Source organism: Camelus bactrianus, chromosome 3 (assembly GCF_048773025.1).
Source record: "Camelus bactrianus isolate YW-2024 breed Bactrian camel chromosome 3, ASM4877302v1, whole genome shotgun sequence".
NCBI classification, from domain to species: domain Eukaryota; kingdom Metazoa; phylum Chordata; class Mammalia; order Artiodactyla; family Camelidae; genus Camelus; species Camelus bactrianus.
This window is the reverse complement of record NC_133541.1, coordinates 9590631-9609693: the sequence shown is the minus strand read 5'-3', so window position 1 is coordinate 9609693 and position 19063 is coordinate 9590631. Positions and strand designations below refer to the sequence as shown.

At 42.0% G+C, this 19063-nt stretch overlaps 1 protein-coding gene and 1 non-coding gene across 3 annotated transcripts in view; both read left to right on the top strand.

The window, feature by feature from the left end:
- Positions 1 to 19063, top strand: part of CTNND2 (catenin delta 2) — an 886271-nt gene that overhangs the window by 712897 nt on the left and 154311 nt on the right. For both annotated transcript variants that reach the window (XM_074356308.1, XM_074356299.1), the window contains exon 12: positions 2937 to 3120. In XM_074356308.1, the coding sequence (XP_074212409.1) occupies positions 2937 to 3120 (184 nt within the window). The remainder of the gene's footprint in view (positions 1 to 2936; positions 3121 to 19063) is intronic.
- TRNAA-GGC (transfer RNA alanine (anticodon GGC)) lies at positions 11070 to 11143 on the top strand. The gene has a single exon. It is a non-coding gene; the product is annotated as a tRNA-Ala (tRNA).

Sequence of the window (19063 nt, the reverse complement as noted above, 5' to 3'; positions counted from 1 at the left end):
ACCACTGGGTGTGTGTTTGTGTGTGTGAGTGTGTATGTGTGTGAGTATATGTGTGTGACTGTGAATGGATGTGAATGTGCATGTGTATGTATGCGTGAGTGCATGTGTGTGTGTGTCTCTAGCAAGACAGATGCAGAGTTCTCAGCTGCTTCCCACTTTTGACTCCTGCCAGACACATCAGCCTTTAGCCCAGTGTCCCCGGAGGCTGCTCATTCTACACTCAAGCATGCCTCTGTGTCCAGATCATCTAACCAAAGCTCACAGTTTTGAGGGCCGCCTTCAACACACTGGTTTGCTGAATTCCCCCCAAAGAAATCCTGCCTTGTTGCATGCACTTTGCCAAGTCATCATCCAAGCAGAGGTGGTTAAGCTGTCTCTGACCGGAGATCCACTGTGGTTCTCTGAAGTCCGGGAAGCATGTGTAGGTTGCAGAGATAATCTTGGGCAGAAAGTTCAGAGATTTGGGTCAAGCGCTGTGATAAGTTTGTTGGCATGTGAGGCGCAGATGGAGCCAGTCTGGAAAGGTGGAGGGGATGTGGATAGGGAACCTCTGTCCACGCCTGACTTGGAATTAGGTTACACTGATTAATGGATTCGTGAGAAAGGTGATGGAGCGAACAGCCCGGTGACAAGTCATCTGAAATGCCATCTTCTTTTCATCCATTCTCTTTTCCTCTGATATTAGATTAGTCCTTTACCTTTTCTTTGACTTTACCCCTTTCCTTTCCTATCTCTTTTCTAGTTGTTAAAAAACAGGAAAAATTGGTCTAATAGAATGCCTTTAGATTGTCTTAAATTTGTTTCATGGAAATGTATTTTATAGCAAACCATACCATCCATATTGTAAAACATTTAAAAGCCTCAGTTTTCATGTATTTGTATTTTCAAATCAGGATGTAAGAATGAAAAATACTCATGTTTTATGTCTGTATATGTGCATATACACTTAGAAAAACAAAATAGCCTATAATGGAAAATAATCTGAAAAAATATATAAATGCAACTGAATCACTTTGCTGTACACCATAAACTAATCCAATGTTGTAAATCAACTATATTTCAATTTAAAAAACAGACACAAACCCTTTAATGTGATATTTTAAAAAGTTATCCTCAAATACAAGGGTAGATAGTAATTTCATTTTAATGTGCTTTTTTTTAAAACTGAAACTAATGATTTTACTAGAAAAAAAGAATATCGTTGTGAGACTACAAATGAATCAAAATATTCATTTTGATTATTTTGATTATGCAGAATTCAGTAAGACATTTCTTAATGGGTTGAATAAACAGCTTCATATATTATTTAAATCAAAATAAATGCATGTGAAGGTCTTCCTACCATTTCACATCTGTCCGAGTCAGTACATATTTTGAGCAGATGAACATTTCTGTGTTCCAATGAGCATTTTTGGTATGCTCAATTTAGGACACTAATGACAATGCAAACATGCACACAGAAATGCATAGGAAATGGTCCACTTGCTAAGGCAGAGGTAGGCAAAATTTTTCTGTAAAAGGCCAGATAGTACATTGTTTAGGCTGTCTCTGCTACAAAATCTCAGCTTTTGTCTCATAGGACGAAAGCAGAGTTAGACAGTGTAAACGAACAGGCAGGGCTGTGTTCCAATAAAACTTTATTTACAAAAACAGGCTAGCAGGATTTGCCCTCAAGGCAACCCCCTACACTGAAGGATTGATTATACATTCTGGGTACCAAAAGCATTTTGTTTCCTTTGCATTTACCTAAATAAGATTCCCAGCAAATGTTATTTTGAAAGGCATTCTGAAGAGTTTGTCTCTATAGTCACATTTTTATAGAACTGATTTTAAGCTGTCATTTTAGTTAGTAACAATCAATATTATTGACTTTCAGACTATTGTTAATGCTCTTGGATAGTTCAACAGGTGCATTGCAAGAAACTAATAAATTTCAGAAATAAGTGAGTTCTGTTTACTCATACCATGATGGAGGAAACACAATCTCATTTTAAAATTTATTGAAAGCGTATTAAATAAGTAAGCTGAAAGTTGTGTTGTGTTTCTAAAGACAACTATGATTTTTTATTCCCAGTATCTGCATGATGAGGTCTCTTTAGGTTAGTCTTAGGGGGAAATATAGTCTTTCTTTCATAAGAAAAGAGAATATTATTCTTTGTTTTTTCTTAAATTTATGTGTACTATTTTGAACAACAAAAAGAATAATTATTTTAGAAGCATATTCAAATGATACTATAACATGTGTGTAATATTTAAGGCTTTTCTAAAGTTTTTTAAAGTCTCTTTGTCATTTGTTGACATGCCCTCCACTTTCTACTGCTCTGTGTGTTGTTGTATGAGGAGGAACAAATGATAGGTCATCCATGAGCATTGTTTTCAGAGAAAAGCAAACAGAATTGTCACAAGGGACAGTAAATTTAAGTTTCTTGTAGAGCTCACTATCATCGGAGCTGATCCTGGGTTCTTGTAAGGTCCTGCTCAATGGTGGCTGGTTCTACATGGAAGCTAAGCGAATAAATAGACCACAGGTGCATACTGAGGACTTGGATAAAACAAAGATGTCTTACTAGTCCATTTCAGATAGCTTTCACAACTCTTTGGTCTTGGTTAGAATTTGGGTACTTGGGTGTATCGTGCCAATTGTGGGTGGAAGCCTGGTTGGTATCCTCAGTTCAATCAGCGCTGTCAACCTTGGTTACTCTCCTCAGTGGAACAGAGATAATCGTGTCACGGTTCTTCTGCCTCCTTGTCGGAGTTTCACAGCACTTCTGTAATGGGTTCACACAGATGTTCTGAAATGGAAAGCACGCTCTCAGACGTGTGCAGAGGCTCTCTTAGTCCTTCCTGCCTGTGCTGTTAACTTGACCAGGGGAGACGGTGTTGAGAGGCGAGAAAACAGTGGGCGTCAGACAGCTCTGTTTGTGCGCCTCTTGCAGGAGTCCTTTGGAACCTCTCATCTTGCGACGCACTCAAAATGCCCATCATCCAGGACACGCTGGCAGTGCTGACCAACGCGGTGATCATCCCCCACTCAGGCTGGGAAAATTCACCCCTCCAGGACGATCGGAAGATCCAGCTGCACTCCTCACAGGTGCTGCGAAATGCCACTGGATGCCTAAGGTGAGTCCCGCGTCGTTGCCACCTCCTTCTGACGTCACACGCTTTCTGCTTCTGTGACTTTAATGGCTGTTTTGCTAATCACCAGAGTGTTCTGGAAAGATGAATACTGATATGGCAATGGATTGCAGGAAGCTAGCAAAAATCATTTCTAATGAGGTGCTGAAAAGGTATATGCATCTTCCAGTGTCCTGACTTATTTAACACGTCCGCTTAGGTCTTGGGCCAAAAATAAACATTTTTATTCCAACCAAAAATAATGAGTTTTCTTTGATGGAAAATAATAGTTCACAGTAATTTCCCTTGTTATGATATATTATGCATATAGAATAACCAGGCAGACCCACAGATGGGAAGAGAGTCTATGACAAACACCTAGAGATCAAATTAACTGTCACCAGTAGCTATTTTTATATTTCGGTTTTTCTTATTTTTCTATGTGACTGCAAGAGCCTGTAATTCTCAAAAACAGCTCTTTAATAAGGCCCATGGTGTGAAATGTCTTTTTTAAATAATAAAAGTAGCGAATGTGTTGTAATTATCTCCCAGTGCATTTTTACAAAACTCATCACCCAGAAGTCTCTTGAGATGTTTTGGATGTTTTCTTTAATTTTTCCTCTTAGAAAAGAATGTAATAATCAAGGTATACTTCTGTCTCCAAACTCTGGAAACTGTGCTCCCAAGAATGTTGCATATTCCAACAGAGGTGGAAATCTCTGCCGGTTAACTTAATGATGGAATGGGGGTGATTTAAAATACCTATTCAAATAACCTATGTATCAAAAGGAAAACGTACGAGATTGCTTTATCTGGGCTGCCTCAAAGCTGCCGTTCCTCTTACAGTTGATCAGTTTCTAGGTGGAGGAACCAGTCTCCACTGAGAAGGAACAGAATCACCTCGGTGACATTAATAATAATTATCTCATGAATATTTATAACAGCGCTCTCAGCCTCCCGTCTTGAGAGGGGCATGTGTGTTTGTGTGCATGTGAATGCACAAAGGGAGACAGAGCAAGTTGGCCTCCGTAAATATCGACGTGCATTCGTGGGCAGGAATGAGAAACCCTCTGACAATTTTGCTTTTCCTCAAGGTCATGAAATAATGATCTTTAGGCACGATTTCTCTGGATAGGCTCCGCCATAAGCCAGATTTACGGTTCTCCAAAAGCCCTATTGAGACGTCCATTTTATAACCTCTTAAATTCTATTATCCTTCAGAAACCGCCTGCCCCTCCAGAAGAAATATCACTCTTCCAAAGCTAAAACTACAGACACTTCTGACCCTTTTTACCTGGTTTTTCTATTTCATTTACTTGCAACTATTACATATGGTTCCTTTCTTGGCATCCTTGGCTGGTAAAGAATCATTCCTAATGGAGATCATGGAAGGAGGTGCCCATTGTAGGCGTATAGTCAGTAAAGATCTGTTTAGTCCCATCAACTGAAATTCTCTCTGAGTAATATAGGAACATAGTTGTATATTCATGATGTTTGACTTAAGGATGTAGGGCACTGATGTCACGAGCATTCAGCTTCATCTGATGAAAAGTCAGGTGAAGAAACTAGACCGCTGTAGGTTCCCAGGTTCCCTTTGTGGGTCGTCTGGCTAAGTTCACACACACGGAGACTGGACCCGAGCTGCTTCGGCTGCTGGCCAGGATGGACCACATCATAGGAAGGAGAAAGGGGCATCTGATTTAGAGTTTCATGTAGCCTCATCAGCTTTTCTTAGTCCAGATGAAATCAGGTTTAGGGTTTTCCCGCTTTTCTGAGTTTGTTATGTCACAAAGCAAGATTCATCAATATATGGTGAATATTTCACTTCCCTCTTAATCCATTAAACTCTTGCCCTTCTTATGGAAAAAATAAAGTTTTTTCTCACTTATTTGAATGTGTTCGTGAATCACTCCACATTAATGAACAGTTGGACTAACAGAGGAAGAAAACAACCCTGGGAAGGGGCTTAAATTAATTTCTCATATAAAGACTCAGCAGGTGAACGGTTTCAGAAAATTTCTCCTGTTACCATTTACTTAGGCCCAATGTTGGAAACTCCCCCAAAGAGTCGTACATGTTTATACAATGATGGAAAATTTAGATTTCAGTGTGTAAGTTTATTTACATTCTCAATTTTTTCCAGCAAAGCCTAGATCTTTATTTACATTAAAGAACTTACTTTGCCTGCTGTCCCTGCCTTTCAGCAGTTTCGTCCGTGAGCATTTGTTAATTGCCTGCTGTGTGCCAGGGAAGGATCAGGGCGGCGGGAATAAACATGCAGCCTCTCCTGCCCTTCAGAAACTCCTAAACCAGTGCAGGACAATGGCCCTAGCATTGTATTTCAGTATAATACAAAGCTACGACTGGGATAGCATAGAAGGAAGGACTGGGAAGAGCTAGTGGCTAACTCAGCCAGTGTGGTCACAAAAGGCTTCAAGAGCCAGGTGGGACTGGGGCTCAGCAAAGAAAGGGCTTCACCATTCAATGCGTTGGATGGGCGTTAAGGCCGGAAGGAGTGGTGGGCAGGCTCTGACGCACATGAGAGAACTCCAGGATCTGTAGTCAGTCAACAAACCTAGGAGACTTTAGGAGATACCGCTTGCTTAGTTGTGCCATTTCAGGTGATGAAGGGCCTCCAAAGCAGAACTAAGAACAATAGACTGGAGTCTGTCTGTATGGAGTAGGGAGCGATGGAGAAGCTTTGACCAAGAGAACACAGTGATCAGCTCTGTCGGGGAGCAAGTGTACAGGACAGAGTGGAGGCAGGTGGGAAGGGGTCGGTGACAATAAGGGTGGAGCTGTGAATTTCTGGGCTGCCCCGCAGGCTTCATTCGTAAGGTGCCTCCTGTAGACAACAGTAAAATATCAGCACTTAGTTCCATTCGATTAAATGTAACCATCACTGATTGGTGGCTCTGGGAACGATTTCCTTAACTATTGACGTGTTCATTCTGCTTTTCATCTTGAAACTTTTTCGTCTTTCCAGTCATCCAATTCTTATTAAAATGATAGTTTCAGTATCTTACCAAATTGTTTGGAGAAGTTTTATGGCACCAATCATTATTCGTATGTAACTGAGGTTTAATAAATCAAATTCAGAAAACCAAGAGGATATCGGACACACATAACCATGCTAAGTTGTGGATAATGCAGTAGAGCCAGCCAAAGTCCCCTGGAACTGCAGAAATGATTTGAATATAATCCTTAAAATGTAGCTTAATAGGCAGATCATCTCAATGTAGAAAACAGAACTGGGCTTCTATCTTTGCAAAGAACTTTTTTTTTCTATCACAATATTTACAAAGAATTCGGTTCTTTGGCGCTTCTTAAAGCAGAAAATAAAATCACAGCAATTATTCCTCTAGTCATTTTTATGTACTAAATTTATGTTTTATATAAAAAATGAGACAATGAATTTGTACAAGAAGATTATATAGTGAGTTTATATAACATTTACATACCTTGATCTGGTCTATTCATTTATAGCTTTAATCTCTTTTTTCACTGTTAAAGAAATTTATTGTTTTCTTACTAATTTTACAAGCAACACGTGTTCATTGCTGACTACTCCAAATAACCGAAAACATAACATAATGATTAACAGTCACCCACAGTCCCCGCCCCCCCGAGATAAACCACCGTTAGACATTTCCTCCCAGTGTCTGCCTATCTTTTTACTCTTGAAAGTCACCTAATTTATATAAAAATGCCACCGTTGCGTGTTATAAATCTTTTCCAATGTGTCGTAACCACCGCTACCATATTCCATAAAATCAGGCTAAAACATAAGCGTGTGACTTAGGACCTTCCTTGTTTATCTGGTAAAAGAAAACAGTAAGTTACACTTGATCTACAAAGTGTGCCCTGTGTGTGTGTGTGTGTGCCGTGTGTGTGTCTATGTGTGTGTGTGCTTAAGGAATTCAACACAAAACTCTGGAGAGAATTATGACTCGTTAGATATACGCCAGGTTCAGTGTCAAAACGGGCAAGCAGTTCAGTTCCCTTGGTGTGATTTCTGGATATTCTGCTGTGTCAAGGCAAAGAAAATTAGTATTTTTTAAAAAATAATAAAATATTTACAAAATATTTCTTACTACTCAACTTCCCTTCCTTTTTCAGATCTTTATTAGGGAAACATTTTGAAAAGCAAGGTGTTATTGTTGAGGACCATCCTGTTGTATTCACGTTCTTTTTAATTATTTCCCTTTACATACTTCGACTTATAGAAATTCTCCACAGCCTTTGTTAGGAGCTGAATGTAATTCAGTCCTTGCCATAATTATACATGTTCTAAATTTGTTTTGAGATTATTTTTTCTTGTGACCATTCATTATCAAACAATACTTTGAAGTTTAAAAAAAATACAAGTACCAAGGTAGCGTGAGGTCACTATTCAATACATTTCACATGTGATGTGCGTTACTTTGGATTGAGGATCTGTCCTCAGGTGATGTTATTCCTGATACTGAGTTGGAATACGAAGTCTCCTTTCTCAAGAATTGCAGAGAAATGGAAGAAGGAAGCTGTGTGTGTGGGTGTGTGGGGGTGTGTGTGTGAGTGTGGAGGTGTGTGTGTGTGTGTTTATGTAGGGTGGGAGGGACAGTTTATTTGTTCAATCATTCCAAGTTATGACCCAGCAACATAGTAGATATTTATTAAATTATTTTATACATTGTCAACAGAGACATGACTTTTTCTGTAGGATTAAAGTGAGTATTTTTATTCATAAAATCCCTGACTTCCAAGGCAAGGAAGTTCTGCTCCAAATACATCATTTATTCTCGTATTTATTATAAGTTCAATCGCTCATGCGTAGTAAGTCGTGAAGCCAGGATTTTCACCCCCATCCTGACTCCGGCTCCAGACCATCCCCACTGCACCACACGCAGGGGAAATACAACGTTGTGTGAGATGAGACTGACAGATCTGTACGTAGAACAACACAGACAACCACCCGACCAGCAAATGCACAGCATGTTCTTTGTGTTGGTTCTTTTAATTTGCTTCTCGACATGTGCTGAGTAGCAGCTACTTAGCCAACATCCCTTTTGCCCTTAATTGCCAGCTGTGTTCTCCCTCCCTCTTATTTCTTACTTTCTCTTCTCCTCTTTCCAAAACAAAAAGTGTGGATGGCAGGGGACCTGGACAGTTAGCCACGTAACCCCATGTGAATCCTTTCTCTCTACTTCCCTGTTGAATTTAAACAGAACGATGAGTGGCTGTTTTTTAAAGAGTAAGACTACATTTTAAGACATGTCCTAGATAGTTGAGTTGACATTATTTTTCCAGTCTTTAGATTCCTCCATTCTTTTACTGATGATTTTAAATGAGTTAATATTTTTGGCTTGTTTCTATAGCTACAGTTTCAAGAGTATATGAGGAAAATGAAATGAAAAAGAAAATAAAACTCTTTTCCTGGGATAGTATTTCCTAGCCTAGGGTAGCTTATAACTCCAGTAGGAGCTTATAATAGATAAAAGTAAATTATCAGATCATTATCGGAGATCATTATTCTTAATTTTTGTTCTTCACAGAATTCAAACTTGTTTATGTCATTTCAGGGAAGGAGGCCGAGATTAAGAATTTAAGCAATTACTATTCTGAAAAAGTACACCTTTTATTTTTCAGAAAGAAAAAATGATTATAAATGCAAATTGTACTGCTCTTAAATATTCAAAAGCTTGTTAGAGAGAAATTTAAGTTAGGAAAAAAAGGCCTATGCCTTAGTAAGCTAAAACCTACAACACTCACACTGTTCAAACTTCTGACAATTTCAGCAGTCTTAAAAGACTCTGTCCAGTTTCTTGAGCCTTCCCTTTGGCCGTATACAGTATACCAATATCGATGGTGGTGTTTGTGCCACCATCCTGAAGCTCACGGGGCATGAGCTAAAGAGAAGAGCCTCTTGGCTTCACCTTCTTTGAAAAGGGATGGTGAATCTCCATAGGAAGTTGGCATGTCCTGTTGACGTAGCAAAAACTTAAGCACACGTAAAATATAAAATGAAAAGTTAATACCCTTAGTCCTTCTATTTCTTTCTTTCTTTTCAACTAGAAAGAAACTTTATTTTCATTTTTTATTGAAGTATAGTTAATTTATGATGTTGTGTTAGTTTCTGATGTACAGCAAAGTGATTCAGTTTCATATATGTATATACTTGTTCAGATTTTTTTTTAATTGAAGTACAGTCAGTTCCTTAGTCCTTTTCCATTTAAAATTCATTTTGGGGATAGGAAATGAAATTTTTCAAGAGTTGACCTATTCCTGAAATATCTGTCCATCACTGAGAAAAGAGAATAGAAATGAAAAAAAAAAAAGATCTCAAATTTTGTTGGAGGAATGAGCGGATGAGAACCATGACAGCTGGACTGCGGAACTCCAGGAGGCCGTGGCCGGCGGGGACGGTGGGAGTTGCCAGTGGGGGTGATTAGCAGGGGTGGGCTTTGTCTCTGCACCCGTCCTCCCCTGCCCCCTCCATTCCCACCCTCAACACACACTGATGTTCACCTTCCTCCTCCTTTCTCCCCCTTTTCTAATTTTGTCTTTTGTTCCAATTCAGCTCAATTAAAGCTTTAATTTTTAATTAAAAAATTTACACATACGGCCTAAAATAAAAATTGGAAACTGTTAGAATGGCTTAGGATGCAATTATGCATGAAGTGATTGTGCTGGTCATTTCTCCTCTACAATGAAGGATCCCTCCAGGGAGACCACTTTCCTCTGGCCTCAGTGAAGCGATTTAGCCCTTGAAATGGACCCCGTTGTGTACCTGCGATCGTTTCATTGCACCACGTGTAATCAGATACCTTCCTGGAACCTGTGGCTGGAATAATCATCACCTTCAGTCAAAACGTGGGTTGACCAGCCCCAGCCTGGAGGCTCCCTAGGGAAGGTGGGACGGACTCAGCCTGTGGACAAGCTCATTGTGGCTGAGGGCCCTGCAGGAGGCTGAATAAGGGCCCCCCCTCCAAAGTCTGTGTCAACCAGGAACCTCAGAATGTGACCCTGTTTGGAAACAGGGTCTTCACAGGTGTAATTAGTTAAGTTGCGATGAGGTCACACTGAATTAGGGTAACCCCTGAATCTAATGAGTGCATCTTTATGAGAAGAGGAGGTACACAGAGAGACACATGGGGAGGAAGGTCCTGTGAAGACAGGCGGAGGCTGGAGTGATGCCGCCGTGAGCCCAGGAGTGACTAGGGCTGCCGGCATCCACCGGAAGTTAGGGAGAGGCAGAGGGGGGTTCCTCCCCAGAGCCTGCAGAGGGAACATGGCCCTGCTGACACTTTGATTTGGGGCTCCTGACCTCCAGAGCTATGAAAGAATAGTATCATGTTGTTTTCTGGCCTCCCTGGGAACCTGGGACAGCCACCGTAGTCAGGAGCCCAGAGAGCCCTGCCAAACGGAGGAGCCACCAGGGGACACAGCCCAGGGAGAAGAAAGGGCTGAATAACTCAGAGAAGCAGCCTGTCCCCACACAGTGGCCACACACCGAACAGAAGACCCAGACAGAAAGCCGTTTTTCTCTAAGCACGAGGCCGGGCCCCTCCGTAGGTACAAGGCAGCCCGTCCCCTGGAGCGAGAGTGACTGCCAGCCCAGGTGAGGCTGCCTAGCCAAGGAAGTTCAAATCCAACCGCTCTGACTGGGTGGCTGTCAAATAAACATCTCCCCACGTTGGATTCCACGCTCGTGTTTTCTGCCCGTTTATGAGCTGACCTCCCTTCCCTCCTGACTCTGAACTAGCTTCTGAAAGTTGTGAGGATTTGTGGGATATGAATTTGCTGGATACCATGGACAGCCAGAAGTCATCCTAGGGTCTCGAGCAGAGCACATGACATGATTTAAGTCTCACTGAAAGGAGTTGGCCCCCGCCACTGTGTACAGAATGAATGCTTTCTGGATTTCGTGTGAGACATGACTGTGTTTTCCCATTTAAAGTATCACAGATCAAGAGGGAAGGGTGTAGCTCAGTGGCAGAGCACGTGCTTGGCATGCACGAGGTCCTGGGTTCAATCCCCAGTACCTCCAGTAAAATAAATAAATGAATCTAACTGCCCCCCCCCCAAAAAAAAGTATCACAAATCAATGTCCTCAAGATCCCTTTGTGGCCATTATCAGCATTTCAATGTGAACTGTAGATAAAACCTTGATGGGTAGGTACCCTTTTTTGCTTTTTAATCTGCCAGCTCAGTACAACTCCAGTCGGCCTCACTGCATGGCTGTGTTTCATTTAGTCATGAGTACGTTGGAGTTGATTTCCGACTGAAGTATTTGCATAAGGCTGGCTTTGGTAACATCCACTGCTCATTTCCTGGTGCTGCGGAGTCATTTATTTATTTTTATTATTCTGTTCCCTCTTCAGCATCTTGTCCTGAAGGACAACAATGTACAACCCTAATTTTATCCATCTATTTTGTGTACGTGAGAATATTGTTAAGGCTGTCCAAGGAGCTGCTGTGTGCCTTTGCTTATGAGCATAATTAAACTCAGACGCTCAATTAGTCATTTTAACCCATTTAATGGATGAGCGCTTGGTCCCGTGGTGCCACTAATTCTGGAGTGACCTTGAGAAAACCCCATCAAAAAGGAGTACTAGTGATAATCACAGTCTGGCCAGAGGGCTCCTAGGATATCTGTTTTATCTGGTTTACTCTTGCACTGGACACAGGAAAGAAGAGGAGTTACTATTTTTATGTTAGGTTCAGTTGGGTGCCAATATTATGCATCTAATAAACAGGATATGTTTTGAAAAATATTTTAAGACTTATTTAATGAGCTTTCGATTTATCCCAGGCTTGCGTTGCAGCTGAGTTGAGTACTCTTACCCAGGTACCGAAAAGGGAAGGACCTAGTCTAGGTGGATGCTGTGAACAGACACGACACCACTCACCCCGCTCACGCACCATCTTCCCACACCTGCTCCCAAAGCAGGGGGATGCTCCCCACCTGAACCATTCTCCAGTCCTGGTCAGTGTATTTATTATGGATGAAAAGTGAATGGTTTTCTTGAGTATGACTCAGCAGTGATGGTCCTCTTTGAAGGAAGGGAACAGAATCCAGGGGGGGCAGAAGGAGTAGGGGGTCTCAGAGCCCCATCAGAGAGAATGGTTGGGCTGCCCACCAGCAGCTCCATTGGTGACGAGGGCTCCAGCCTCCCTAAGTGCATCCCAAGCTTCTAGCTCACTTTCTCGTGCCGAATCAGAAGGAGATAGTGATTTATATGATTCGTTTACTTAGGCTGTTGTAACAAAACACCACAGACTGGATGGCTAAAACAGACGCTTACTGTCTAACAGTTCTGGAAGGTGGAAGTCTGAGGTCAAGATGTCAGCAGTGCTGGTTCTCAGAGGCCTCTGTCCTTGACCTGCAGATGGCCATGTTCTCGCCATTTCCCCACTTGGTCTCCTCTCTGTGCATCCGAGTCCTAATCTCCTCTCCTTTAAAGACACCAGTCATGTTAGATGAGGGCTCATGCTAAAGACCTCATTTTATCTTAATTACTCTTTAAAGACTATTTCTAAGCACAGTGGCGTTCTGAGGCACTGGGGGTCAGGACCTAACAGAGGAGTTTGGGAGGGACATAATTCAGCCCATAATAGTACGATCATAGTTGGCTTTCACGGTCTGTTCTCACTTTGGAAAATAATTTTTAATAAATTAAAACATTCTTCTAGCAAGGTTATGTTGACCAGTATGAATCATATTTTGATTTATTGTACAATAAAACCAAAATCACACTTATTCCCTAGCCCCACCCCCACCAAAATAGCTAATGTTAGCTTTTTGCCTCAGTTTTGAAGTGGAAGTAATCATAAAAATATGCCACACGCTGACCTTTTCTTACCTCCGAGGAAAGGTAGTCACCAATGGAACTTCAAAAATTTTTTTATTATAGCAACATAAGAATTATAAAACCCAATTAATGAATCTGTTCTTGAATTAGGGTTTACATAGTTAACTGTATCAAATTCTTGTACTTTCATGCAGTCGATAACTTGATTTAACAATCAAAGAGGGTTCTTAGAAAATCTCTGTACCTGTTCATCTTAAATACTAATTATTTAGTATCTGTGAGATGGTCTTTGATTTGGAATCAGAAGGTCTGCATCTGAGCCTTAACACTGATACATCCTGTTGTCCGTTCTCCTGAGGGGAACTAGGCTACATTATCTTGGCCTCAAGTTCCATGGCTGTAAAGGAGAGGTTTGGCCTAGATGTCCTTGATGAAATGTTGGGGGGAAAAAATTAAGCATGGTCCAGATATTTGCTAGCTGGCCCCAAGTTGGAATCTCCAAATAAGGCCTCCTCAAAGGAGGCATCCACAAGTAAGGCTCACCTTTGAATCCCTTAGGCTCTAGGGCCTGGCCCTGGGCCTTACTGGTAAGAGACTTGACCTTAGGGCTACAAGCCCATCAGGAGGAAGGTAGCTCTTGTTTCAGCACCTACTGAAAGCCCCTCGCTATGCTGTGCTTTTTTCATGGTCATGCCGTTTAATGCATTGTCCCAATCACCTATTAGGGTGGGAGTCCCCATCCCTTTTTACAGATCGAGGAGCTGCTACTCATAAAAGCAAGAGTAACTTGCCCCAAGTGATACAACTAGTAAGAGGAGGGAGTCCCAGGTGGCAGGATGCCACAGCTGGGTTCCTCCAACTTCACCAGATTCTATAAGCCAGAGATGAGAAGCTGCTTAAGAATACAAGTGTTTATTTACACTGAGGAATCCTTGAGAAGCATTCAACAAGATGGAATTAGAATCCATGCACAATAATTCATTAGGAGCAACACCTAAGAGGAAAAATGGGAGGGAACCAGAAGAGCTGGGAGCCATGAAACCATGAAGTAGGTCTGCCCTCAAGTGGAAGGAAGGAAGGAAGGTTGGTTGGTTGAACATGTCTTAGACTCTAAAGAAGTTCAGTGAGACCGCTGGAGAGTTCTTGAGCCAAGTCATCCATCAGAGGAACCCCACATTTCCCTGGAACATCTTGCCTTCTCACTGCTGCTGAGCTCAGTCGCTGGCTGGGAGCCTCTGTGGGAGGGGAGGCCTCTGCAGGAAGGCAAACACAGGGACAGATTTCAGGGCACAGCAGCTGACAATTGATGTCGATCAATGATTCTCCTGCTGTCAGAGATTTGAGCGGGAGCATTTTCATGGATATCCCCTAAGTCTAATCTTATACCAACGCTTTAGTTCTCTACAGGTTAGCCACTAAAAAGCCACAGTTCAATTAGAAAGTCACTTGGTGGTAGGGAATCCAAATGAGAGGAGTTAGTTATATTGACTGAAAGTTTCATTCTGTAAACATCTGTTCTTTGGAGTCCTTACTATGTGCTGGGCCCCCTGGTACCCCTGAGGGCTATAATGAAGAACAAACACTACACACAGTCTGTGGAGTTGGCCATCAAAGCAATGGAAAATGTCATTAAATGGACTGGTACATTTAAGTCCACTTAGGCTACCCCAAAACTGGACAAAATGAAGTGTGTTTTTCCTAAATAATGCCTCAGAAAGCCATTTTTTTCCAGTATTTTCATTTTTTCCTTCCTCTTACTGATACGTTATTTCTTTACATAAAAAGGCTTTTTACCTTTCATTGGTTTGTTGTGACATCTTATAGCCTGGAAGCTTTCCATGTCTTTAGGATTTTGCATTTCTCTTTTCCTTTCTGTTAGGAAATGTCTGGAAAAAAATTTATTTTTCAATTCTTTCAGAAGACCTTTCTATGCCCCCCAAGAGGACTAAGTATAATTTCACAAAGTTCTTCCTGGCATTTATGTTCCATGAAACAGTAATAGAGATCATTTCTCCCCAAACATTATTTTATTTCCCTAAGCTAGAAAACGTGAGAGTATAATGATTTCACCTTAAATATAAATGATTAATATAAAATACCCCATCATGTTATTACTTCTTAAAGTTTCCATCACTTATTTCTGCAAAATATGATCTACTTAATTATGAAAATTTGCAGGATCTAGCTAAAACTTGTGTTTAATTATTTATCCTATAATTTGGTTGCAAATATGGGCTTCTTTTAAAAAGACAAGCAGATATTAAATTTTATCTTTTCAGTGTGAGTAGCCATTCTTCCTATTAGAATATGAATATTCAAATGTTCCATGAGTTAATTCCCAATTGGTAGACAATAATGTTTAATATCTTCCCCTATAAACCACTGGGTTATAAAATGTTAGCCCCCAATAAATAAAAAGCAAATTGTAAGAGCTGGTTCTTTCTTAAAAATCTTTCATAACTTCTTGATATTAAAAATATAATTTTTCCTCCTCTGCCTCCCAAATTATATTGCATTGCATCAGAAGTAGCTTCCCTGGAGGAAAAGCAGAGAAACAAGTCTATTAACCATAAATTGAAGAAGAAAGAGCTTGCCAAACAGTTTAACTTATTGCCTACACACTAAACCTCTCGAATATTTTAACATCTATTTTCATACCATTTTTTCTTTCCCTTTTCAAAGTGATATTTCTTTTAAAATAAAGCCAGCATTTACCAAATTTGGGACAAAATAATCAAGGAGATGAGTACAACTCATAGAAGAACATCACAGCCTTTGTGCAGGGTAGCCCATGTTCAGTGACATTTATGAAGATCTCCAACTTTCAGTTATGATTGCTCTTGGAGGAAAGAGAGACATAACTAATGAGAGCCATGCATTTCCAAAGGCACTAATGCAGAGATCATGCCTCCTGTCCACTGTCTTGTGGATTCAGAGTGAAGAGTAGATGTACAACCCTGCTGCACCCAGCTAGTGTGAGGCAGTGGCAAGGGGAGTTGTGAGGCTGGGCGAGAGGTCCAGTTCCCTGAGCTCCTCTCCATCACCCTCTGGAGCTGTGATAGGGAGGGGTGAGAAATGGGGTCTCTGAACTCAGAGAGCCTTGGTGGCTTCGGGATCATAGAAAGCAGAGCTGCAGTGGGGGTGAATATAGGGACCCACCACTTGGGTCCCTGCATCCTGGGGCTCCAGGTTGCCTCTCTGTGACAGGTCCTTCATCATCTCATAGAAGGTTGCGTATTCTGGACACAGAGAACTGGGGAAGCTGCTGAAAGTAAAAATCATTATTCTGTAGCTCTTCTCAGAAAGTTCTTGTTCTGAGCTGGCAGATGCTTCCAGAATTGCCAACTAAAATATTTTCCTTCAGCTGAGGAAATTGCAGAGAGGGCAGCCCTGTCCAGATTTCACCCCTGGTCTACATTTTCTTGCCTCCAAAAGGATTAAGCAAAAGAAGCAATAGTTAGGAGTAGCATGCCAACGAGTTGGCAACCTTCCACACTAGATTTTCAGGACACTGCTTTTCTGTCTGCATCATAAATTCATTTTTAGTTTTTCAGTCTGCTTAGTAAAAGGACAAACATGCCAGGACTTCAGATTAATCCTACGTCCTTCGTTATTATCTCAAAGAGGTACGAATACACAATTACTCCCCAATAACAGGCACTCAGCTAGCAAGGAGATGCTGCACTGTGGACACAAAGACTGGGACTAATGAATCCCAAAAACTAATTACATTTCTTTTAAGGTAACTTATTACCAGAAAGTAGCTGTGTTAGCACAAGGATTTTGTGTGAGAATGGCAATACCCAGGAAGATGCCAGCTAATTAATCATCCCCCATAACTCTCCATAATAGCCCTGTCTGGACTTCCGTGTCCAGACCATTGTTCTTCCTGGGCTTACGTGTGGCCTGACCTTTTTTGGACCAGCAGTGTAATTGGTAATTGCAGGCTAATTTATATAAACAGACGAAGGCACTGCCAAACGGAAGCGTCGTCATCACAGTCGGTGCTTACTGCTGAGAGCTCTCTGTTTTGCACAAGTTTGGGTCAAGTGGTTGGAGCCAGTGAGGCGTACTGCCAGAAACAATTAACTCAAAGAAGGAAAAGCTCTATGTCCTTGTAAAGTCTGTGGTCTGTTGCATGGAGTGAGTCCTCCCTCGCATTTTTGGAGGAAACTGGTTTCGGGCCTTTCCTTGGAATCTGCACGGGACCGGAAGGGCTATTACTCCTTAGCGGGCTTGCAGGCTGTCCTGATAAGTTCCTTCCTAGAACACAGAGGAACTTGACCTATTTCTCCTCTGCAGGCAGCGCCGTCAGCCCAACTAGCAAATGTGATTAATGTCATTTGTCCTTGACCCTTGTCACTGACAAGGAACGGAAACAGATTAAGAGGCCAGTGCTTCCCAAATCAGGTGGAGCCAAGTGTCCTCTGCCAGAACCCATAGTAATAGACTCACAAAGAACTGATGCTGGGGTGTATTATGATTTTCCAGGGCTCATTCCTGTCTGAGGGGAGATGATTGAGATGATTATCCTCCTGTGTCCCCTCAAGTGCCCAGCCAGGACCCCCTGCTAGCTGAGACAGAGGCCTTCAGAAGACACGTGTCTGAGCATCCTCGCCCGGAGGCTGGCAGGGGACGATCTCGCAGAAAGGCAAAGCTGTGGGCCCAGAGCACCCAAGTGGCCACTGAGACAGGAAGGCTGTTAGAGAGACGCAGCCCTCACCTGTCACCTCTCAGGGCCTGTAAGCTTCCTATTCTTTCTTTAGAAATTTCTTACACTCCAAAGGCTTTAATCTACGTGAAGCCAAAGGCCAAGAAGCACGATGAGCCACAAAGATCAGATTAGCCTGGCCTGTGGGTCGATCAGACCAGCAGCAAAAATGCATCTCTTTTCCCAAGGGGCCCCTTCAGTTTTGACTCTAGCATGAAGTCCCCCCACCACCTCCCCAGCATTTCCTTCCCTACCCTTATTTTTCTTTCATTTAGCATAAAATTAACCTTTTAGAAGTGAACAATTCAGTGGCATTTCACAATGTAGTGCAATCACCTCTATCTAGTGCCAAAATACATTCATGATGCCCCAAAGAAACTCTGGACCCATTGTTACACAGCGACTCCCCATTCTCTCTCCTGCAGGCCCTGGAAGTCACCAGCCTGTGTTCTGCCTTTATGGATTTACCTATTCTGGGTATTTTATTTAAATGGAATCACAATACATATGGCCTTTTGTGTCTGGTTTCTTTCCCTTAGCGTGATGTTTTCAAGGGTCATCCATGTGGCACCGTGCATGAGTGCTTCATTCCTTTTCATGGTGGGCTCATATTTGTTTGTACAGCCCACGGGGAGCCCTGGAAGCAGAAAGTGGTTAGAGACACAGTGTTCCCTGTGCAGCTGAGATTCAGCTGTGCCCACAGGAGGAGGATGGACTAGGGGCAGAGGTGAGGCAGAGGGGAGGGGATTGCAGAGCTGGCAGAGGGACCCGTGGAACTGCAATGGCCCTGGCTCTGTTTGCTGAGCCCCGACTGTGTCCAGGCTGTGCGCTGGAAGCTTCAGATGCACGGCCTTTGAGATAGGTGTGATGTTCTTATGGGATGTCATTCTAAGTTTAGGGTCCAAACCGAGAGGAGCTGGCATTCGAGTCCAGATCTGACTGGAAACCCACTAGCTGTGTGATCTTGGGCAACCGAGGCAGCCTCTCTGAGCCTCAGTCTCTCCGTCTGTAAATGGCCATGGTGGTGGTGGTGCCGATCAGGGCTAAGATGAGGCAGGGGAGGGTAAGACTGAGCTGTGCAGGATTGGACCCCATCTTCATTTAAAGTTGTGATATTTCTTTCATCATGGATTGTTTTCATTAATTTTGATGAAAAAATATTGCATTAAAATAGTGTCTAGTAGACAGTGTGAAGGCACTTAATGCTTCTGAACTGTACCCCCCAAACTGGTTACAATGATAAATTTTATTATTTCTATTTTACCACAATTTAAAAATATGTAATATTTCTGATGATTAGTGAATTTTTTTTGATATCCGCTTAAATTTTGCACTGAATGAAGACCTCACTCACTTTGCCTTTGTGTGGGCCCTGCCGTCATATACATCAATAGCTTGGCACTAGGGCCTGGCCCACAGGAAACTCACTTTAACAGATGGCTGC